Source organism: Pristiophorus japonicus, chromosome 1 (assembly GCF_044704955.1).
Source record: "Pristiophorus japonicus isolate sPriJap1 chromosome 1, sPriJap1.hap1, whole genome shotgun sequence".
Taxonomy (NCBI): Eukaryota; Metazoa; Chordata; class Chondrichthyes; family Pristiophoridae; genus Pristiophorus; species Pristiophorus japonicus.
The window spans coordinates 386,585,662-386,609,869 of NC_091977.1; the positions used below are offsets into that span (position 1 = coordinate 386,585,662).

General features: G+C 44.6%; 1 protein-coding gene across 4 annotated transcripts in view; it reads left to right on the top strand.

The window, feature by feature from the left end:
- The window catches only part of stau2 (staufen double-stranded RNA binding protein 2), a 675,620-nt gene that overhangs the window by 447,946 nt on the left and 203,466 nt on the right, over positions 1–24,208 (top strand). For 3 of the 4 annotated variants that reach the window (XM_070891170.1, XM_070891163.1, XM_070891156.1), the window contains one exon: positions 15–307. In XM_070891170.1, the coding sequence (XP_070747271.1) occupies positions 15–307 (293 nt within the window). Of the gene's footprint in view, positions 1–14; positions 851–24,208 lie in introns of those variants that run through there. The other variant, XM_070891177.1, reaches the window with a different exon arrangement.

Consider the following 24,208-nt stretch of genomic DNA (forward strand, 5'->3'; position numbering starts at 1 on the left):
TCTTTCATTTACAGCCCAGAAGGGAATTCTCCACCTCTCTCCTGATATTTATCAAGAGATGGAAGCAAGTCGTAACAAAGCAGCTCCTGCAATGAACTATTTGACATCTAAAGAAATAAACCAAGGATGTAGTTCATTCTTCAGCACCACCAGCAACACAGCAACCATTGCGAGGGAGCTTCTGTTGAATGGGACATCCCCGACTGCAGAAGCTATAAGCTTGAAAGGAAAAACACCTACTTCCCCCTGTTCAGCAGTACAACCCTCTCAGCAGCTAGAGTACTTAGCCAGAGTCCAAGGTTTTCAGGTGGGGAAAGTTAAATTGTTTAATGGTTAATTATTTCTCTCTTTTAAAAAAAAAATTACAGTATTTGGAGCCATACATATAATTTTCCATATTTACATTTATTTTTCAAGATTGATAGGACACCTATGTATCCAACTATGAAGTATTTTTAGTGTTAACAGATTAAGTCCAGGATTACCAAACATAACCACTGTATGTGTCATTTTCCTGTATATTTTTTCTTTTTCAGATCAGTTTATAAAAGGGATTGTAGGTTTCAAAAAGTTGAAATTGAGCAACCCTTTGAAAATTACTGTAAATTCCATAACTATATAATGTGAACTTAGATCAAAGTTGCTGATATATAAGCAAATTTGTAAAGTATTTCAGGAAAATCAAATCCAAAATATTGCAAGGTAAAATCAGCTCAGTGACCCTTCAAAGAAAGACAAAGGTTTGTTTGTGCCATGGCTTATCTTTGATTGAAACAGCCTGACTAATTCCTCACCTGGACTATTAAACTAATCACACTGTGTAAATAAACAAAGGAAAAGCCTTAATTTATTTACAAATGCAGTTTTTACTCCTTTCTCTTCTCTTTCCTCCACTCACATGAAGGCACTGACTCCTGCTGCATAAAGTTCCATGGCATCTGCAGCTCTCCGGTATCTAGCCCAACTGGTTATTATTTGTATGCCAAACTATCAGTGTCAGCTGGCTATTCAACCATAGAAGGCATCACAACCAAGCCTTATCCTCTCCTCAAACAACTGTATCTTCCAGCTGGAGTTCTCAGATAGCAATTAGAGTAGGAATGTGAACTAATTATTTTTTTTGCCTTCCTATCCCAGGGCTTTTGAGGCCAATTGTTGCATCCCACCTGAGAAGCTGACTCAGCAGGGACCATAAATCAAATCTGAAACATTTTGTTTGTATGGCATGGTATAACACAGCACAGTCTCTTTAACTAACTAAGCCATCAAAAGAGACAGCATTTACAATTATGATAGTAGTTTCTTTCAGAAAATTTATACAGTAAAAAATGTAATTAAAGCTTTGTTACAATTGTTCCTCCAGTTGGCTAAAATGTCTAAATGATCCTTAGCCACAGTGGCTACAAAGTTTTAACCTGAAAAGCAAAATGATCAGAGCCCAGTGTAGCACATATAATAATAACTTTTATTTATATAGCGCCTTTAACATAGTAAAGCATCCCAAGGTGCTTCACAATAGTGTTACAGACAAACAGATAAATTTGACACCGAGCCACAGAAGAAATTAAGGCAGATGATCAAAAGCTTGTTTTTAAAGAGGTAGGTTTTAACGAGCGTCTTAAAGGAAGAAAAAGAGGTAGAGAGGCATAGAGGTTTAGGGAGGGAGTTCCAGAGCTTAGGGCTCAGGCAGCTGAAGGCACGTCCACTGATGGCTGAGCAGTTATAATGAGGGATGTTCAAGAGGCCAGAGTTTGAGGAGTGCAGACATCTTGTTGGATTGTGAGGCTGAAAAAGATTACAGAGATAGGGAGGGGCAAGTCCATGGAGTGATTTGTAAACAAGGATGAGAATTTTGAAATCGAGGCGTTGTTTAACTGGGAGCCAATGTAGGTCAGAAAGCAAAGGGGTGATGGTGCGGGTTAGTGCACGGGCTGCTGAGTTTTGGATGACTTCAAGTTTATGTATTGTGGAATGTGGAATGCCGGCCTGGAATGAGTTGGAGTAATCAAGTCTAGAGGTAACAAAGGCATGAATGAGGGTTTCAGCAGCAGAAGAGCTGAGGCAGGGGCGGAGGCGGGCAATGTTACAGAAGTGGAAAAAGACGGTTTTAGTTACGCCACGGATATGTAGCTGGAAACTCATTTCAGGGTCAAATTTGACACCTAGGTTGCGAACAGTCTTGTTCAGCCTCGGATTGATGCTAGGGAGAGGGATGGAGTCAGTGGTTAGGGAACGAAGTTTGTGGCGGGGGCCAAAGATAATGGTTTCGGTCTTCCCAATATTTAATTGGAGAAAATTTCTGCTCATCCAGTACTGGATGTTGGATAAGCAATCTGACAATTTAGATACCAAGCAGGGGTCGACAGAAGTGATGGAGAGGTAGAGCTGGATGTCGTCTGTGTACATGTGGAAACTAACTCCGTGTTTTCGGATGATATCGCCAAGGGACATATAGATAAGAAATAAGAGGGGAGCAAGGACAGATCCTTGGGGGACACTAGAGGTAATGATGCGTGAGTGGGAAGAGAAGCCATTGCTGGAGATTTTCTGGCCACAGTGACATAGAACAATGGTTTTCCAGTAATCTGATTACTGTTGAATCAGTTTAAACAATATAATTCATTACTGCAACAGCATAATATCCTGGTAAACTAAGAATGTTGACATTAGATTCATAATTGTGCCATCAGCACCTACATAATGGTCCTGCCTGCTGTCAGTGTGACAAATTACCATTCTAAATTTGAACTCAGTTGGAAAATATTTAGCTACAGTTACAGATTTTCATTTTTAATGTTTTATGTTAATTCTTATCATGATATTCTTTATCCTCTTCACTAATTTATAAGCTTTTTCTGGCTTATAAATTAGAGAAGAGGATAAAGAATATCATGATAAGAATTAACTTAAAAGTATGCATATACAGTCTACTTTTATTAATTCAGAGTTGCATAATTTGAATTATCTATTGATTCAACTGTTATTTAGTACAAAACGCCTCCTGTATTTTAATAAATTGCTTAACTTGAATTACTGGCAAATGTAATCTTTGTTCAAGCAAAATCACTTTCAAATTAACAGGAGTCGACTGTAAAAGCATCATTTTGCTGCACCATTGTTTTACCATTCTGTTTTACATTGTGGTAAAATAATAATGTGGTAAACCGTTTATGTTGCACAGGTTCTCATTCATTATTGCATATAAAACCACTAAAAGATTTGGGTTTAACATTTCATGAGTAAGTAAGTAATATGCCTGGCTCAGTATAGATTTTATTCCAGTAACCTCTGCTACCAGTTTTCCATCATAATTAAACATTAATCCGGATTTTGCAGTCAGCGGCAAACAAACAGAGCTAGCTATTCATTACAGTTATAGATTTCCACAGACCTTTTGTGGGCTTTTGCAGTGGAACATGTGGTTATTAGAGAGTCAAACAGCGCAGAACCCTCTACAGGGCATCTGGGATCTAGCAAGCAATGGTGTGTCTTCTTAACCAATCAGATTGAAGAACTGAGCCATGCAGTGTCTAGACCAGGAAGTGTAAGTTAGAATAGTTAATTTAATGTCACATCAGGTACAGAAAGAGAGGAAAAGAAAGATGGGATTAGGAGAGCGCGATGAAAGAGACAAAGAAAAAGTTTTTTAAAATATTGGCCTGGAAATTGTGAAACAATTCCAAAAGTACTTCCTGGCACCCAGGCTACAAAGAGTTGCGGTCTCAGGCCTCCTCCAGTCAGACAGCAGTGTAAAGGCCCATGCATCCCAGGGATGCAGGCTGTTCACATGGGATCACATGGGCTTGGTCCTCCAGTGACAAAGGAGAATTCCATTGCAATCATTTACAAAGGGAATCTCCTAATGATATTCAATGGAATCCCAAACAATGTACAGAATTCTAATAAATATACACTACTGAATTGCAATTTTATTCATAAGTTTCTTCATTGCACCAACCTCAATAAAAATTTTAGTTTTTGATAAATAATTTTAAACATCTTAATCTGGGCCAATATTTGCATAAATTCATTTAAAGTGTATGTGTATAATTTTGAATTTTTAAATGTTTTATTTAAGTCATATATATCTAAATTATATCAACTTTGCCACTGATGAGGCCAGTGTTACGGAGCAGGCACTTGGCTTTGTGGCTCCGGCTGACTTCCGACCAATGCAGGGCATCATCGACTGCACACATGTGGTCATGAAGGCACCCTGGAGTGATGGTGAGCCGCAAGGGCTTCCACGCCCTCAATGTGCAGCTCGTCTGCAACCATAAAAAGATGATTATGCATGTGTGCGCCAGATTCCTTGGCAGCTGTCACGACTCTTTTGTTCTGTGCCAGTCCACCCTCCCTCAGCTCTTCACACCTCCAAACAGACTTACCGGCTGGCTGCTTGGAGACAAGTGCTATCCACCGAAGACATGGCTCAGGACACCACTGAGGAGGCCAAGTACTGAGGCTGAGGAACGTTATAATGAAAGCCACATCTCCACCAGATGTATCATAGAACAAGCAATAGGCATGCTGAAGATGCGCTTCAGATGCCTTGAAAGATCTGGAGGAGCCCTTCAGTACACACCTGCCAGTGTCTCCAGAATCATCGTCATCTGCTTGGAGCTGCAGGTGTAGCATGGTGCACAGCACACAGCCTCGTCAGAGGAGGAGGACGAGCAGGTGAAAAACGAGCAGGAGGAGGAGGAGGAAGAACCTGAGATGAAAATGGCATAAGCAACATCGCACATTGCTGCCCAGGAAGCCGGGGATGACCTCATCATGACCAGATTTACTTAACTTGCTCCAATGCAGCCACATGCCTGCCACATGCTCTACTAAGTTCCTCACCCCAACAACACCATAAAGGATCCCTGCAATGACCAAGCCATTCCTCACCCAAAGCCCCAATGCTCGAGGTTAAATAATGTGTTACCATTCACTCCAAGTGACAAAGCCACTTCCAAGGTCTGAGGCAAAAATGGACAAGACCCAAGCCTCATCCAATTGTTGCTGCCTCTCCAAGATCACCCTCTTTCTTGATGGCCCCTGAGGCTGAGCGTCTGCATGCAGCTGAACAGAGCTTGTAGTGTCCTGCGCCCTCTGGCGAGAAGTGTCCACTGCTGTCCCTGTCAACACCTGCTCTTTCTCACTTGTGAATTTTGAAACACCAGGTGACAACTTATTCTATGGCGCAAAGGACACACTGATGTGTGTGTTTCAGCACTGGTGCTGGATGCGCTTGGGTCGTCTGATGGTGCACCCTCAGAGGCTGGAGGTTCATCTGAGGGGTTGCCTTCCTCCGGCTGGACAGTGGAGGAGGCAGTTGATGGACCTGTGGGAGAGTAAAGAGAGGAATTAGAAGAGTTATAATAAGAATGGGTAATGTTTTGATTATGCATATGATGACATGTCACTGGCTGCTGACGTGAGTCACTATGGGTGACTGCTGCATGCCATGTGTCTTTATGAGATGTGATTCTGTCACCAGGTTGCTGAGATGCGCCCCTCTCTCCATCTCCCATGCAAGCATCTCTCGAGCTCCTGAAATTTCCAGAGCTGTCTCCTCTGCTGTTGTAAGATGTGCGAATACTAAAGGGCCACCTCTGATTCTCTTCCCCTCTCTGTTGTTGTGATCTCTCTTCTGCAAGGAGAGAAAGAAGTATGACGGATGGTTAGTCAGATGGGGATGTGAGTATGTAGATAGACAGACAGAGACAGGTGGCTATGCAAGGTATGTTGGTGTAAGGAATAATGTGCAGGAGTAGGCTTGGGAAGGCAGAGTGATGGGGATGTGTTGACAGATACTTCAGGACAAGGGTGAGTGTGGCATTGAGCTCACCTTTCCTGACCTCATGAGATCACTGAAGCACTTACTGCACTGTATCCAGGTCCTCCTCACCACATCCCTGCTGCTGACCTCCTCAGCTATATCCAGCCAGGCTCTTTTTGTTTCTTGTGGAGGTCTCCTTTGCCTATTAACAGGGAAAACGACCTCCTTGCGTGCTCTGACAGCCTCCACCAGCAATGCAGCGATGAAACAGAGAAGTGTGGTGCAGCCCTCTGCCTTTGGCTGTCCATCCTTCCAAAGTTCTAACACTACTGTGACCTTTCTTTGTCACCTTCCACCCTCCTCTGGCAACCTTCAAATGATTTCAGTCTTCTTCTTTTGTATGGTAATAGCAAATCAAATCAAATTTCAAAATCTAAGTCAGATATCAGAGTTCAGTGCAAGGCTGCTTTAAATATGTGTGCTGGAAACAAGACATTGATGATGTCATCCGACCTGCACTATTTAATAGGGTCGGAAAACATGCATGACTCAATTAGGGCTATTAAGTGAAAGTCACTCTGAGTAGCCCATTGCTCAGAACATCACGTTCCCGACCCGCAATGTCGCCTGCATGCACCCAACCCGACATGAAAAATTCCGGCAATGATTATCACGTTAAACTGCGCATGAGCAGACGCTGGAAGTTACTGTCTGATTTACTGCTTAGGGAGCGTGTTACTTCTACTGCAAATTTTGGGCTAATGTGTTTAGATGAAAAGAATATTTCAAATGAATAGTTTTGTATTAAAGTGAATTGCGTATTCGAAGGCACTGGAGCACAAAATTAATGATTGGAAAAGGAGAAATGGGAGTAGTCATACAGCTGCTGGGGAAGGGGAGCAGAACTGATTGCCGTTTGCCAATTTGTTATTGGATTTTTTTTAAACTTCCAGTTTATCATGGTCAAGGATAACAGTTACAATTTTAGAAATTAAAATGATTGTAATTGTGCAACATCCCTTACAACAGTAAGGCACTTGTAGAGAGTTGAAAATCAATTTAAGAAAAACTTCAAGGGTTTAATTTGTGGAAATATTCTCTTTCATAAGTGGTTTAGTGCAATCTAGTATTAGTGTCTTAATTACAAACTATAAGTTATCAAATGCATTTTCTTCTCAAGTATCACAGGTGTCAAATCTACCTGCTAACATATTGTATAATTTACTCAATATTCTAGTATCATAACCAAATACTTGGGTAATGCTGGCAAAGATGATATTGGGGGGCTAGAGGATTTTCTTGATAGCTCATTAGGTACATGCACCACATGGTGTATTATTGAGCCATACAGACTAGTAAAATCACTGCTTTGATCCCTGCTGAATTAGATGATCTCAACTGAAGCAGTTTTAGATACAGGGTACAACAATGGCCAGAGCACCCTGGACTAGAGCAGAAAACAAGTAGCCCAAGTTCCTGTTTCTGTTCCCTGCACAGTAACCTCTGCAAGTGCAAAGATATCAGATGAGAGCGAGGGGTCGGCTGTCATTCCTTCCATGGAGAAATAACCTACTGACACCCACTAACTAAGTTGACAGTGACCACTTTGTACCAGATAGCTGGCAGCACCTATGGAATGAGTCCCTAGCCTTGGGGACAAGAGGTGAGAAAAGAAGAGAAAATTAAAGTGAGAAGGTACCACATGATTAATTTCTTTGCTGCAAACCTGCCTTTTAAATATCTTTTAATTTGCAGTTGAAATCATAGTCCACTGAGGACAGAACTCCAGCCATGTGGAAGAGGAGCTTGTTTTTGTTTTACATTTTCTACACTTTGACATAGCAACAAATGAATACCTTTTGCATTGAATGATTCACAGAGATGTTCTTGGTTACCGTGTGCCCTAGAATATAGCAGGCAAATTCGCTACCTCCCCAAAATTGCATGTTATAATGAGGAAGAACAATATAAAAAGATACCGGAATAGATTTAATATTGAGATGCAACAATGGAAGAGCGCTTATGTGAACTGGAGCAATACATTGATCATTGTGGAACTTTAGGATTATCAGTTTGTCAGCTGCAAGCCACATGCAGTTCTGGGTTCCAGTAAAATCATCAAATTACTACTGTGTATAGTAGGAGAACTGAAATATATTCTCTTTGCCTGGTACCACTTACAATATATAAATTTTAAAGGCTACTTCAGGCAAGATTGAGACTCTTGAAGGGAGAATAAAATAACTTTTTCTTATATTGGGAAATATAGCAAATGGTGTACTACTGCGCTAAGTGGACCAGAAGTGTCCCAGATTTGAAGCTATCTCAGGTGTTGGGCACTAGAATTTGCCTCAGTGTCCCTGATTAGGGAGGGAAAAGATCAAGTAAGGTACCTGTTCCTGATCACTATCCAGTGATTCTTGCCAAGAAATGTTATTCTAGCTTGGTCTTCTTCCCAATAATTTTGTCTTGTATTTGTGGCAAAACAGTGCTTTCCATAAGTGATTTAGTGTCCAATAATCTAAATCCTGTGTTCTTATACCATGCCATGTATGGGACAGAGTGTCGAGGAGTTACAATTACCACTAAATTTGGTATAATGTTCACCTGAGATCACTTAGGAAGCCCATTAATACACCAAAGATTTATTTACGTATTAATGAATACACCAAAGCCAAATGATAAATCAGAATAATACTGAAAAACAATAGAATTTGAAATTAGTCTATAAGACATTAAAATAGCCTCTTTAAAATGCATTTCTTACAGTCTGGGTGAAACAGCAACTACCTGTACTTGCAATTAAAAAGCACCTTTAATAACAACAACAACTTGTATTTATATAGCGCCTTTGACGTAGTAAAACATTCCACGGCCCTTCACAGGAGTGTTATGAAACAAAATTTGACACCGAGCCACATAAGGAGAAATTAGGGCAGATTGGTCAAAGAGGTAGGTTTTAAGGAGCATCTTAAAGGAGGAAAGAGCGGTAGAGAGACAGAGAGGTTTAGGGAAAAAGAAAGAATAACTTGCATTTATATAGAGTTTTCATGGCTACCTGACGTCCCAAAGCAGTTTACAGCCAATGAAGTACTTTCTGAAGTTTAGTCATTGTTGTAATGTAGGAAACACGGCAGCTAATTTTTGCACAGCAAGCTCCCACAAACAGCAATATGATAATGACCGGATCATCTGCTTTTGTTATGTTGATTGAGGGATAACTATTGGCCAGGACACCGCGGATAACTCCCCTGCTCTTCTTCAATATAATGCCCTGGGATCCTTTACGTCCACCTGAGAGAGCAGGCGGGGCCTCAGTTTAACGTCACATCTGAAGGGAGGAAATTCCAGAGCTGAGGGCCTTGGCAGCTTAAGGCACGGCCACCAAAGGTTGAACAATTAAAATCAGGGCTGCTCAAGTGGCCAGAATTAGAGGGGCGCAGATATCTTGGGGGTTGTGAGGTTGGAGAAGATTACAGAAATAGGGAGGGGTGAGGCAGTGGACGGATTTGAAAATGAGGAGAATTTTAAAATCAAGGCATTGCTTAACCTGGAGCCAATGTAGGTCAGCGAGCACAGAGGTGATGGGTGAACGGGACTTGGTGTGAATGGGACCTTGTGCGAGTTGGACACGGGCAGCAGAGATTTGGATAACCTCAAGTTTACGTAGGCAGAACGTGGGAGGCCAATCAGGAATGCATTGGAATAGTCCAGTCTAGAGATAACAAAGGCATGGATGAGGATTTCAGCAGCAAATGAGCTGAGGCGTGTGCGATATTATGGAGGTGGAAATAGGTGGTCTTCGTTATGGCGTGGATATTTGGTCGGAAGCTCATTTCAGGGCCAACTATCACACCAAGGTTGCGAAATTGCCCCTTTTTATAGTCCCATTAGCACTTCCGGGGGAGGGGGAGACGCTATCGCTGCGCGGGAAGTTGCCCCGAGGTTTGGGGGTGCTGTCCTGGCAGCGCAGCGGTTAGCGCCCCGGGCCACCGCGCATCCAGCAATGACATCATCGCCATGTGCGCCGACCCCGTGGCGACCCCTTTTCGCCCCGCAGGTCACAAGGCTGGTGTGGGCGGATGTCAACACCAGCAAAGCTGGCGGACATTCGCTGCTGGGCGCCCCTTAAAGGGGAGGCCTTTAGCGTCCCAGGCTGCCATCTTTATTTGTTGGCCGACTCTTGGGTCGGCCCGATAATAGCGGCTCTAACGTCGACTGGGCCGCCATCATGCAACCCGGCACTCCGTTTTGGGTGCCGGGCTGCTGGCCCGGTCGATCGCGTCCCTGGTGGCCCAGTGGCAGCCACCAAAGGGTCATGCAGAGTCGGGAGGAGGGCATCATAGTGCATTAGCGCCTGCGTAGTGCTGGCTTGCTCCGCGCAATGCTGAACTCAGTGCCGCACTTCTGCCCTGGGAGCGCTGGAGATAGTGCTCCATTTCCTTTGAGGAGCGTACGGCCCAATTCCGTGTCGGGGGCGGGACTTCCGGGTCGGGCACAGTAAGTCCCAGCCCCGGAAGGTTACCACCCTCAATCGGGGCGTGGGGCATTTTGCCCCCCCAAAGTTGCCAACAGTCTGGTTCAGCCTTGGACAGATGCTAGTGAGAGGAATGGAGTCGGTGGCTAAGCAACGGAGTTTGTGGCGGGGACGGAAGACAGTGGCTTCAGTCTTCCCAATATTTAGAATTATAGAAATTTACAGCACAGAATGAGGTTATTTGGCCCATCTGTAAAAAAGGGCTATCTAGCCTAATCCCACTTTCCAGCTCTTGGTCTGCAGCCTTGTATGTTACAGCACTTCAGGTGCATATTCAAGTCCTTTTTAAATGTGGTGAGGGTTCTGTCTCTACCACTCTTTCATCCAGCGAGTTACAGACCCTCCCTCACCCTCTGGGTGAAAAAGGTTCTCCTCAACTCCCCTCTAATCCTCTACCAATTACTTTAAATCTATGCCCCCTGGTTTTAGCCTCTCTACAGGGGAAATAGTCCTTCCTATTCACTATCTATGCCCCTCACAATTTTATACACCTCAATCAAGTCTTCCGTCAACCTCCTCTGTTCCAAAGAAAACAACCCCAGCCTATCCTGTCATTCCTCATAGCTAAAATTCTCCAGTCCTGACAACATCCTCGTAAATCTCCTCAGAACGCACTTTAGTGTCTCCTCTGTAGACTCTCCAGTGCAATCACATAATTCCTATAATATGGGGACCAGAACCGTATGCAGTACTCTAGCTGTGGCCTAACTACTGTCTTATACAGTTCAAGCATAACCTCCCTGCTCTTATATTCTCTGCCTCAGCTAGTAAAAGAAAGTATCCCGTATGCCTTCTTAACTACCTTACCTACCTTTCCTGCTTCCTTCAAGGATCTGTGGACATGCACTCCAAGGTCCTTCTGTTCCTCTACACTTCTCAGTATCCTACCATTTAATGTGTATTCCTTTGCCTTGTTAGGCATTCCCAATTGCAATACCTCACACTTTTCCTATTTGAATTCCATTTGCCACTTTGCTGCCCACCTGACCAGTCCATTGATACCTTCCTGCAGTCTATAGCTTTCTTCCTCACTAGCAACCACACAACCAATTTTTGTATCATCTGCAAACTTCTTAATCATGCTTCCTACATTGAAGTCTAAATCATTGATATGGAAACATAGAAACATAGAAATTTACAGCGCAGAAGGAGGTCATTTCGGCCCATCGTGTCCACGCCGGCCTACAAAGAGCCGCAAGGCCCTTGGTCAGCAGCCCCAAAGATTATATATAAACCTATGAACAATGATGGAAAGGCAAAGAGCACCCAGCCCAACCAGTCCACCTCACACAACTACGACACCCCTTATACTGAAACATTCTACACTCTACCCCAACCGGAGCAATGTGATCTCCTGGGAGAGGCAAAAACCAGATAAAAACCCAGGCCAATTTAGGGAGAAAAAATCTGGTAAAATTCCTCTCCGACCCATCCAGGCGATCGAAACTGGTCCAGGAGATCATCCTGGCCATATTCTATTCCCTACAGTACTTACCATTATATCTTAGCCGTCCAACAAAAGGTCATCCAGTCTAATCCCAATTACCAGCTCTGGGTCCATAACCCTGCAGGTTACGGCACTTTAAGTGCCCATTAAACCATCTCTTTAAAATTGGTGAGGGTTTCTGCATCCACTACTCTTCCAGGCGAGTTTCAGATCCCCACAACCCTCTGCGTAAAGAAGCCCACCCCCCCCCCAAATCCCCTCTAAACCTTCCACCAATCACCTTAAAACTATGCCCCCTTGTAATAGACCCTTCCACCAATGGAAATAGGCTCTTACTATCCACTATGTCCAGGCCCCTCAATATTTTGTACACCTCAATGAGGTCTTCTCTCAACCTCTGTTCCAATGAGAGCAAACCCAGCCTATCCAATCTGTCCTCATAACTAAGATTCTCCATTCCAGGCAGCATCCCAGTAAATCTCCTCTGCATCCTCTCTAGTGCAATCATGTCCTTCCTGTAATACGGCGACCAGAACTGCATGCAGTACTCCAGCTGTGGCCTAACCAAAGTATTATACAATTTAAGCATAACCTCCCTGCTCTTATATTCTATGCCTCGGCCAATAAAGGCAAGCATTCCGTATGACTTCTTAACCACCTTATCCACCTGGCCTGCTACTTTCAGGCATCTGTGGACAAGCACTCCAATGTCCCTTTGTTCATCTACACTATTAAGTGGTTTACTGCTTAATGTCTATACTCTTTCCTTATTAGCCCTCCCAAAAGTGCATCACCTCACCCTTCTCTGAATTAAATTCCATTTGCCACTGCTTTGCCCACCTGACCAGTAGATTGATATCCTCCTGCAGCCCATGACTTTCCTCTTCATTATCAACCACACAACCAATTTTAGTGTCGTCTGAAAATTTCTTAATCATACTCCCGATATTCAAATCGAAATCGTTGATATATGCCACAAAAAGCAAGGGACCCAGTACTGAGCCCTGCGGAACCCCACTGGAAACATTTTTCCAGTCACAAAAACATCCATCAATCATTACCTTTTGCTTCCTACCTCCAAGCCAATTTTGGATCCAACTTGCCACTTTGTCCTGGATCCCATGGGCTTTAACCTTCATGACCAGTCTACCATGTGGGACGTTATATACTACATTGTACGCAGTACCCTCATCGACCCACTTGGTTACCTCCTCAAAAAATTCAATCAGGTTAGTCAAACACGATCTTCCCTTAACAAATCCGTGCTGACTGTCCCTAATTAATCCTTGCCTTTCCAAATGTAGATTTATGCTATCTTTCAGGATTTTATCCAATAATTTTCCCACCACTGAGGTTAGGCTGACAGGCCCGGAATTACTCAGCCTATCCCTTTCTCCCTTCTTAAACAAGGGTACTACATTAGCAGTGCTCCAATCCTCTGGCACCATGCCCAGATCCAAAGAGGGCTGGAAAATGATGGTCAAGGCCTCTGCTATTTCCTCTTTTACTTCGTTCCACAGCCTGGGATGCATTTCATCCGGGCCTGGGGACTTATCTACTTTCAAAGCTGCTCAGCCCCTTAATACTTCCTCTTTCACTATATTTATTCCATCCAGAATATCACACTCCTCCTCGATATGTACCACAGAAAGCAAGGGAACTAGTACTGAGCCCTGCGGAACCCCACTGGAAACAGCCTTCATCCCAAAAACATCCGTCAACCCTTACCCTTTGCTTCCTGCCACTGAGCCAGTTTTTGGATCCAACTGCCACTTTCCCTTTGATCTCATGGGCTTTTAGAATCATGGAATGATAGAATAGTTACAGCACAGAAGGAAGCCATTTGGCTTGTTGAGCACATGCCGGCTCTCTGCAAGAGCATTTCAGCTAGTTCCACTCCCCCGCCCTTTCCCCGTAGCTCTTCAATTTTTTTCCTTAAGGTACGAATCCAATTCCCTTTTGAAAGCCATGATTGAATCGGCCTCCACCATCCTTTCAGGCAGTGAATTCCGAATCTTAACCACTCGCTGCGTAAAATAGTTTTTCCTCATGTCGCCTTCGGTTCTTTTGCCAATCACCTTAAACCTGTGTCCTCTGGTTCTCGACCCTTCCGCCAATGGGAACAGTTTCTCTATATCTATTCTGTCTAGACCCATCATGATTTTGAACACTTCTATGTAAATCAAATCTCAACCTTCTCTGCTCCAAGCAAAACAATCCTAACTTCTCCAGTCTATCCACGTAACTAAAGACCCTCACCCCTGGAACCATTCTCGTAAATATTTTCTGCATCCTCTCTAAGACCTTTACTTCCTTCCTAAAGTGAGGTGCCCAGAATTGGACACAATACTCAGTTGAGGCCGAACCAGTGTTTTATAAATCATAACTTATTTGCTTTTGTACTCTATGCCTCTATTTATGAAGACCAGGATCCCCGTATGCTTTTTTAACTGCTTTCTCAACCTGCCCTGCCACTGTCAATGATTTGTGCACATATACCCACAGGTCTCTCTGTTCATGCACCCCCTTTAGACTTGTACCCTTTAGTTTATATTGCCTCTCTTCGTTCTTCCGAGCAAAATGTGTCACTTTGCACTTTTTCTGTATTAAATTTCATCTGCCCATTTCACCAGCCTATGTCTTCTTGAAGTCTATCACTATCCTCTTCACTGTTCACTTCCAAAGTACTTCCAAATTTTGTGTCAGCTGCAAATTTTGAAATTGTGCCCTGTACACCCAAGTCCAAGTCATTAATATATATCAAGAAAAGTAGTGGTCTTAGTATAGACCCCTGGGGAATACCTTCCTCCAGTTTGAAAAACAACCGTTAACCACTACTCTCTGCTTCCTGTCACTTAGCCACTTTCGTATCCATGCTGCCACTGTCCTTTTTATTCCATGGGCTTCAACTTTGCTGGTAAGCCAATTATGTGGCACTTTATCAAACGCCTTTTGCAAGTCCATGTACACCACGTCAGCCGCATTGTCCTCATCAACCCTCTGTAACCTCATCAAGAACTCGATCAAGTTAGTTAAACACGATTTGCCTTTAACAAATCCGTACTGGCTTTCCTTAATTAATCCACACTTGTCCAAGTGACTGTTAATGTTGTCCCTGATTATCATTTCTAAAAGCTTCCCCACTACCAAGGTTAAACTGACTGGCCTGTAGTTGCTGGGTTTATCTTTGCACTCTTTTTTGAACAAGGGTGTAACATTTGCAATTCTCCAGACCTCTGGCACCACTTCTGTATCTAAGGGGGATCGGAAGATTATGGCCATTACCACTACGATTTCCAGCTTAACTTCCCTCAGCATCCTAAAATGCATTCTATTCGGTCCTGGTGACTTATCTATAAGTACAGCCAGCCTCTCTATACCACCTCTTTATCAATTTTTATCCCATCTAGTATCTCCACTACCTCCTCTTTCACTATGACTTGGCAGCATCTTCTTCCTTGGTGAAGACAGATGCAAAGTATTCATTTAGTACCTCAGCTATGCCCTCTGCCTTCAAACATAGGTCTCCTTTTTGGTTTCTAATCGGCTTACCCATTTACTATTTATATGCCTGTAGAAGACTTTTGAATTCCCTTTTATGTTAGCTGCCAATCTATTCTCATACTCTCTCTTTGTCCCTCTTACTTTATTTTTCACTTCCCCTCTGAACTTTCTATATTCAGCATGATTCTCGCTTGTATTCTCAACCTGACATCTGTCATATATGCTTTTTTTCTGCTTCATTTTATTCTATCTCTTTCGTCATCCAGCGAGCTCTGACTTTGGTTGCCCTACCTTTCCCCCTTGTGGGAATGCACCTCACCTGTACCTGAACCACCCCCTCTTCAAAGGCAGCTTTATAACTTTGCCTGCCAAGCTTTGATTGCAATTTACATGGGACAGATCGGTTCTCAACCCACTGATATTGGCCTTCCTCCAATTAAACCCTTTTACTCTATATTGCTCCAGATTCTTTTCCGTAGCTAATCTAAACCTTATGATACTATGATCACTTCTAAATCTAATGATACTATGATCTTTTATGACCAGTCTGCCATGCGGGACCTTGTCAAAAGCCTTGCGCAAATCCATGTGGACTACATCAAATGCGCTACCCTCTTCAAATCTCCTTGTTACCACCTCAAACATTTTAATCAAGTTAGTCAGACACGACCGTACCTTAACAAATCCATGCTGACTGTCTTTGATTAATCCATGCCTTTCTAAATGACAATTAATTCTGTCCCTCAGAATTTTTCCAATAATTTGCCCAACACTGAGACTAGGCTGACTGGTCTGTAATTACTCGGACTATCACTTTCTCCCTTTTAAAACAACGGTACAGCATTGTCAGTCCTCCGGCATCACACTTGTGGGAATTGGTTTGGAAAAGGATGATCAGAGCCTCTGCGATTTCCTCCCTTGATTCTCTTAACAGCCTAGGATACATTTCATTCTATTTAGTTGGAGTAAATTTCTGCTCATCCAGTACTGGATGTTGGACAAGCAGTCTGACAATTTAGAGACAGTGGAGGGGTCGAGAGAAGTGGTGGTAAGGTAGAGCTGGTGTTGTCAGCGTTCATGTGGAAACTGCTGCTGTACTTTTGGGTGATTTTGCCCAGGTGCAGCATGCAGATGAGAAATATGAGGGGGCCAAGGATAGATCCTTGGGGGATGTTATATATGTGGACTTGTATTTACTCTGTACAGCCACCACAGGGCTCATTCCCCAGAGTCCCAAGGGATCCCATAATCCCTTGGGAGCATAGGTATTTAAGGAGGCTTCACATGTTGGAGAGATACTCTGGAGACCTGCAATAAAAGACTACGGTCACACTTTACTTTGAGCTTACAGTGTTCAGTCTGATTCTTTCTCCATACACAACAACTGGCGACGAGATACAGATAGCGAACCCAAAGATGCAACGAACAGTGGTCACCCTGGAGAAATCTTTGGAGGGAGGTGATTGGGAACCTTTTGTGGAGCGACTCGACCAATACTTCATGGCCAACGAGCTAGATGGGGAAGAGATTACTGCCAAACGCAGAGCAATCCTCCTCACCGTCTGTGGGGCACCAACGTATGGTCTCATGAAGAATCTGCTCACTTCAGCGAAACCCATGGAGAAATCGTCCGATGATTTGTGCACACTGATCCGAGAGCATTTGAACCCGAAGGAAAGCGTTGTGATGGCGAGGTACCGGTTCTACACCAACAAAACGTCTGAAGGCCAGGAAGTGGCGAGTTATATCGCTGAGCTGAGACGCCTTGCAGGACATTGCGAATTTGCAGGACATTTGGAGCACATGCTCAGAGACTTTTTCGTACTTGGCATTGGCCATGAGACCATACTACGCAAGCTTTTGACTGTAGAGACTGAGTAAGGGCTTAGCGATAGCCCAGGCATTCATTGCCACCAGTGACAATACTAAGCAAATCTCTCAACACAAAAGTGCTGCTACAAGTACTGTGAACAAAGTGATGTTGTTTTCGAATCATAACATACAGGGCAGGTCACACATACCTGCAGCTGCACGTCCGCAGATGACTCAGAGTCCACCATCAAGGGTGATGAATGCAAGGCCATCATCACCCTGGGTGGTACCGGGAAATGGTCCCACACTGCTCGGCAGGAGCTGGCTGGAAAAGATATGCTGGAACTGGGACGACGTCCGAGCGCTATCGCCCGCTGACGATACTTCGTGTGCCCAGGTCTTAAACAAATTTCCTTCGCTGTTTGAACCAGGCATCGGGAAATTCCAAGGAGCAAAAGTGCAGATCCACCTAATTCCGGAAGCGCGACCCGTCCATCACAAGACGAGAGCAGTACCGTACATGATTAGAGAAAGGGTAGAGATCGAGCTAGACCGGCTGCAACGAGAGGGCATCATTTCACCGATCAAGTTCAGCGAGTGGCCTGTCTATTGTCCCAGTCCTCAAGGGAGACGGCATCGTCAGAATCTCTGGCAATTACAAAGTAACTATCAATCGTTTCTCCCTGCAAGACCAATACCCACTGCCAAAAGCCGACAACCTCTTTGCAACGCTGGCAGGAGGAAAGACGTTCACAAAGCTGGATCTGACTTCAGCCTATATGACGCAGGAACTGGAGGAATCATCGAAGGCCCTCACCTGCATCAACACGCACAAAGGTCTTTTTGTTTATAACAGATGCCCATTTGGAATCCGATCAGTGGCTGTGATATTCCAGAGAAACATGGAAAGTTTACTGAAGTCGGTCCTGCACACCGTGGTCTTTCAGGACGACATCTTGGTCACAGGTTGGAACACAATCGAGCACCTGCTGAACCTGGAGGAGGTTCTTAGTCGACTCAACTGTGTGGGGCTCAGGTTAAAACGCTCGAAGTGCGTTTTCCTGGCGCCTGAAGTGGAGTTCCTCGGAGGGAGAATTGCGGCGGACGGCATCAGGTCCACCAACACGAAGACGGAGGCAATCGAGAACGCACCGAGGTCACAGAACGTAACGGACCTGCGGTCATTTCTGGGACACTTGAAATACTTGGTAACTTCTTATCAGGTCTCAGCACCCTGCTAGAACCACTACGTGTTTGACTACGAAAGGGGGCAAATGGGTTTGGGGCAAAAGCCAAGAAAATGCCTTTGTAAAAGCGAGAAAATTGTTATGCTCAAACAAATTGCTTGTGTTGTATGATCCATGTAAGCGTTTGGTACTAGCATGTGATGGGCCATAAGGCGTCGGGTGTGTATTGCAACAAGCTAATGATTTTGGGAAACTGCAACTGATTGCTTATGCATCCAGGAGTCTGTCTAAGGCCAAGAGAGCCTACAGCATGATTGAAAAAGAAGTGTTAGCGTGTGTCTATGGGGTAAAGAAAATGCATCAATACCTGTTTGGGCTAAAATTAGAATTGGAAACTGATGATAAGCTACTGATATCCCTGTTTTCCGAGAGTAAAGGGATAAATACCAACGCATCGGCCTCCATCCAGAGATGGGTGCTCACATTGTCCGCATACAACTACGCCATTCGCCACAGGCCAGGCACAGAAAACTGCGCCGATGCTCTCAGTAGGCTGCCATTGCCTACAACGGGAGTGGAAATGGCGCAACCCGCAGATCTAGCCATGGTTATGGAAGCATTTGAGAGTGAGCAATCACCCGTCACTGTCCAGCACATCAAAACCTGGACAAGCCAGGATCCCTTATTATCTCTAGTCAAAAGCTGTGTGCTTCACGGGACCTGGTCCAATGTCCCAGTGGAAATGCAGGAAGAGATAAAGCCGTTCCAGGGGCGCAAAGATGAAATGTCTATACAGGCAGACTGCCTTCTGTGGGGCACTCGAGTAGTGGTCCCCAAGAAGGGCAGAGACACCTTCATCAATGACCTCCACTGTACCCACCCAGGCATCATAATGATGAAAGCGATAGCCAGATCCCACGTGTGTTGGCCCGGTATCGATGCGGACTTAGAGTCCTGCATTCACAGATATATACATGCTCGCAGTTAAGCAATGTACCCAGGGAGGCGCCGCTAAGTTTATGGTCTTGGCCCTCCAAACCGTGGTCTAGGGTACACGTCGACTATGCAGGCCCGTTCTTGGGTAAAATGTTCCTTGTGGTTGTAGACGCGTACTCCAAGTGGATTGAATGTGAGATAATGTACCACGTCCGCTGCCACCACTGAAAGCCTGCGGGCCATGTTTGCCACACACGGCTTACCCGATGTCCTGGTGAGTGACAACGGGCCATGTTTTACCAGTGCTGAGTTCAAAGAATTCATGACCTGTAATGGGATCAAACATGTCACATCTGCCCCGTGTAAACCAGCGTGCAATGGTCAGGCAGAGAGAGCAGTGCAAACCATCAAGCAAGGCTTGAAGAGGGTAACTGAAGGCTCACTGCAGACTCGCCTATCCCGAGCCCTGCTTAGCTCCCACACGAGACCACGCTGCTGGGATCCCACCTGCTGAACTGCTAATGAAAAAAGCACTTAAGACAAGGCTCTCGTTAGTTCATCCTGATCTACATGAACAGGTAGAGAGCAGGCGGCTTCAACAATGTGCATACCATGATAGTGCAAATGTGTCACGCGAGATTGAAGTCAATGATCCTGTATTTGTATTAAATTATGGACAAGGTCCCAAGTGGCTTCCCGGCACTGTCGAAGCCAAAGAGGGGAGCAGGGTGTTTTGGGTCAAACTTTCAAATGGACTCATTCACCGGAAACGCTTGGACCAAATCAAACTCAGATTCACAGACTACCCTGAGCAACCCACCTTGGACCCAACCTTTTTTGATCCCCCAACACACACACCAGTGGCAACCAACACCACGGTTGACCACGAAGCAGAACCCATCATCCACAGCAGCCCTGCAGGGCCCAACACACCAGGCAGCCCAGCAAGGTCATCTGCACAGCAGCCCAGCAAGGGCCCAACAAATGATTCAACAACACCAGCTTTCACACCGAGACAATCAGCCAGGGCAAGAAGGGCCCCAGATCGACTCACATTGTAAATAGTTACACTATTGACTTTGGAGAGGAATGTTGTTATATATGTACTATCTGTACAGCCACCAGAGGGTTCACTCCTTGGAGTCCAAAGGGATCCCATAATCCCTTGGGAGCACAGGTATTTAAGATGGCTTCACAGGTTGGAGAGACACTCTGGAGACCTGCAATAAAAGACTACGGTCACACTTTACTTTGAGCTCACAGTGTTCCGTCTGACTCTTTCTCCATACACAACAGGGGACACCAGAGGTAACGATACGGGAACGGGAAGAGAAGCCATTGCAGGTGATTCTCTAGCTACGATTAGATAGATAAGAATGGAACCAGGCAAGTGCAGTCCCACCCATCGAGACGATGGTGGAGAGGCGTTGGAGGAGGATGGAGTGGTCAACTGTGTCAGAGGCTGAAGAAGGATGAGGAGGGATCATTTACCTTTGTCACAGTCACATACAATATCATTTGTGGCTTTGATAAGAGTAATTTCGATACTGTGGCAGGGGCGGAAACCTGATTGGAGGGATTCAAACATGGAGTTCCGGGCAAGATGAGCACGGATTTGGGAGGCGACAAGTTCAAGGGAGGCTGGAGATGAGGCGGTAGTTTGCAAGGATGGAGGTGTCAAGGTTTTTTTTTGAGGAGAGGGATAATGATGGCAGATTTGAGGAAGAGGGGGAACAGTACCTGAGGAGAGAGAACCGTTGACAATGTCAGCTAACACGGGAACCAATAAAGGAAGTTGGGTGGTCAACAGTTTAGTGGGAATCTGGTCGATGGAGCAGGAAGTGGGTCTCATGGACAGGATGAGGGGAGTTCGGAGATAAATTGGAAAAAGATGCGAGTTCAGACCTAGGGCAGGGGGGAACCTTTGAGAAAGTTTGGCCTGGTGGGCTACAGAAAGGAAGGGAAGTGGCAGAGGCAGCTGATCGGATGGTCACAATCTTAGAGACAAAGAAGTCCATGAGCTCCTAGCACTTATCGTTGGAGGTGAGGATGGAGGAGACAGGAGAGAGGGGTTTAAGAAGATGCTGAGCAGTAGAGAAAAGAAGCCAGGAATTATCTTTGCATTCCAGAATGATCCTGGAATAGTGAGCAGTTTAAAAATGTCTCAAGGCACTTCACAGCAGCATAATCAAATAACAATTGCACTGAGCAAAGTAGGAGATATTAGGAAGGATGTGACAAAAAGCTTCATAAAAGAGGTGGAAATTGTTATGTTCAGAATAAATCCACAGGACTGTATTGCAAGCTCATAGTGTTGTGACCTTAGTCTCTTTATTCAGACTCCAGAGTGGAGAAGCAGCATGGTGGATTGCCTTTTATACCTGCTTGCCCAGGGTGCACAGGTGACCCTTAGGTCTCCCACAGGTGTGCCCCCTAGTGGCAAGTCTTACATATAGTTGAGGTTTACATACATACATGACAGAAACAAACAGCTTTATCTCTTGGTAGATCTTCTTAGCGCAAGGATGATGCAAATACTAATTCAATCCACAGAATTTGCATTTCCTGCTAGAACTAAATCTTATGGAACATTTCCTAGTTATTAGGTTCTAAAATAAAACCTCTATCCTGATTATTTTCTAGATCAATCAAACTGTTCTAGTCCCACACATAGTTCATCTCCTACCTTCATTTCATATTTTGAAGAAAGGTGGCTTTCATTTTAACTCCAGTTACTTCAAAACTGCATGAGATGAAATACAGAAATCTCCCTTTTTTGTGACACATGCATGTGCAGACAAGGGTGAGAAAAGGATCAAATGTGGCTATGATGCCTTCCATAGTTGAACAGCTTGCTAACATTAACTTATAGGCTTACACATGAATAGTGGCCAAATGGTAAATATGAAGTCAGTGTCAATATTATGGATAATATGTGTGAAATTATAAATATGTCCTTTGTTTAAAGATAAACTGGGTGAGAATCGAGTTCATTACAAGTGTTTCTAAACAGTTAAAAATGTGAATGTTAACAGACCTAAAAACATGAGGCTAGATTTTCCATTGTTTTTGCATGCATACCGCCCACTTAACGTCCATTTTAACACTGAAATGAGGTGTGACACCCATATATCGCCCATTTAGCCACAAAATGGAAACTGACGCCCATTTCTCGGTTACTTATCGCCGAACGTTACTTTCAGTATGTACGTAACGCCGAGAAAAAATAATACCGCCCACCCAATTTGTTTGGACTGAATCATCAGAATGGGCGAACCCAACGCCCATAATATTGGCGAGCGTTACTTTCGGCATGTAATAACACTGAGATTCAATAATACCGACCGCCTACCTTTTTTTGTCATAAAGATCACATTTGCCAAAACTAAAGCCCAGTATATCGCCCAGTGTCACTTTCAGCACCTCGCACACATATCGTGCACAATCTCGCTCGCCAAAAAAATCACTGTGAAAAAGTTGAACTGTTCTGAACTAATCACAGCACCGTGGACGCCATTTTGTAAATCGCAGGTCACTTCATTGAAAAGGCTGCTTCAACTTCGGGGGAGTTTGGGTGTACTCGAGTTCTTTTCAGGTGATGTGACCATCGGAACAGACATGTTATCATACTGTGGGTGATTGGATTTTACTTTAGGTTCTTAATGGGGAAATTTATTGCTTGTGAACAATCGGCATTATACTTATAGTTATTGGAATGGGGCCAGCCATTTCTTAGCCTGCATCATTACAACGCAGATGCTGCAGAGTGCAAATGGCACAACATCTAATCCACAGCATTATGTGCCCAATCTAAGACGTGGCAGATTGATGAGGAGGACCAGACCATACACACCCCACACTTATAGGGAGAAGCAGTCTTACCTCGACTTATCCGAGAACACCTGCCTTTGGAGACTGCGCTTCCACAAAGTGGTTATCAATGAGCTATGCGAGCTCATCAGGGCAGATCTGCAACCTGCCAGCACCTTCAGGACATCACTGTCCGTCGAGGTCAAGGTCACCGCAGCACTGTCGTTCTACGCATATGGTTCCTTTCAGACCTCGGCGGTCGACATTTGCGCTATATCTCAGCATGCCACACATTGCTGCATTAGACATGTCACTGAAGCCCTGTACGCATGTAGGATGGACTTTATCAGCTTCCCTATGACCATGGAGGCTCAGACTGACAAGAGTCTAGGATTCTACCTATTGTGTATCTGTAAAGCATGCACTCCCATGTTCCGCCACCAGGGAGTGCATCCCCTGAAGTCCCAAGGGATCCCAGCATCCCTTGGAGCACTGTATTTTAGCCGGCCCATAAGGCCTGTTCCTCACTTTGGACTGTCTTAATAAAGACTGAGGTCACTGTTAGTTTAACCTCCCTGTGTGCAGTCCCATCTGTGTTAGGAACACAATAACTGGCGACGTGTACACGAATCCAACGCAAAGATGCAGCAAACTGGGCATCCTGGAGAAGTTCTCGGAGGGTGAGGACTGGGAAGCCTATGTCGAACGGCTCGACCAGTACTTTGTAGCCAACGAGCTGGACGGAGAAGAAAGCACTGCAAAAAGGAGAGCGGTCCTCCTCACAGTCTGCGGGGCACCGACCCACAGCCTCATGAAGAATCTTCTGGCTCTGGTGAAACTCACACATAACTTATGTACACTGGTTCGGAGCATCTTAACCCGAGGGAGAGCGTGCTGATGGCGAGGTATCGGTTCTACACGTGCCAGCGATCTGAAGGTCAGGAAGTGGCGAGCTACGTCGCCGAGCTAAGGCGACTTGCAGGACAATGTGACTTTGATGGCTACCTGGAGCAAATGCTCAGAGACTTTTTTATACTGGGCATTGGCCACGAGACCATTCTACGAAACCTTTTGACTGTATCGACACCGACCCTCAGTAAGGCCATTGCGATAGCACAGGCGTTTATGCCCACCAGTGATAACACTAAACAAATCTCTCAGCACACAAGTGCTAGCAATGTTCATAAATTAACTGGAACCGTGTT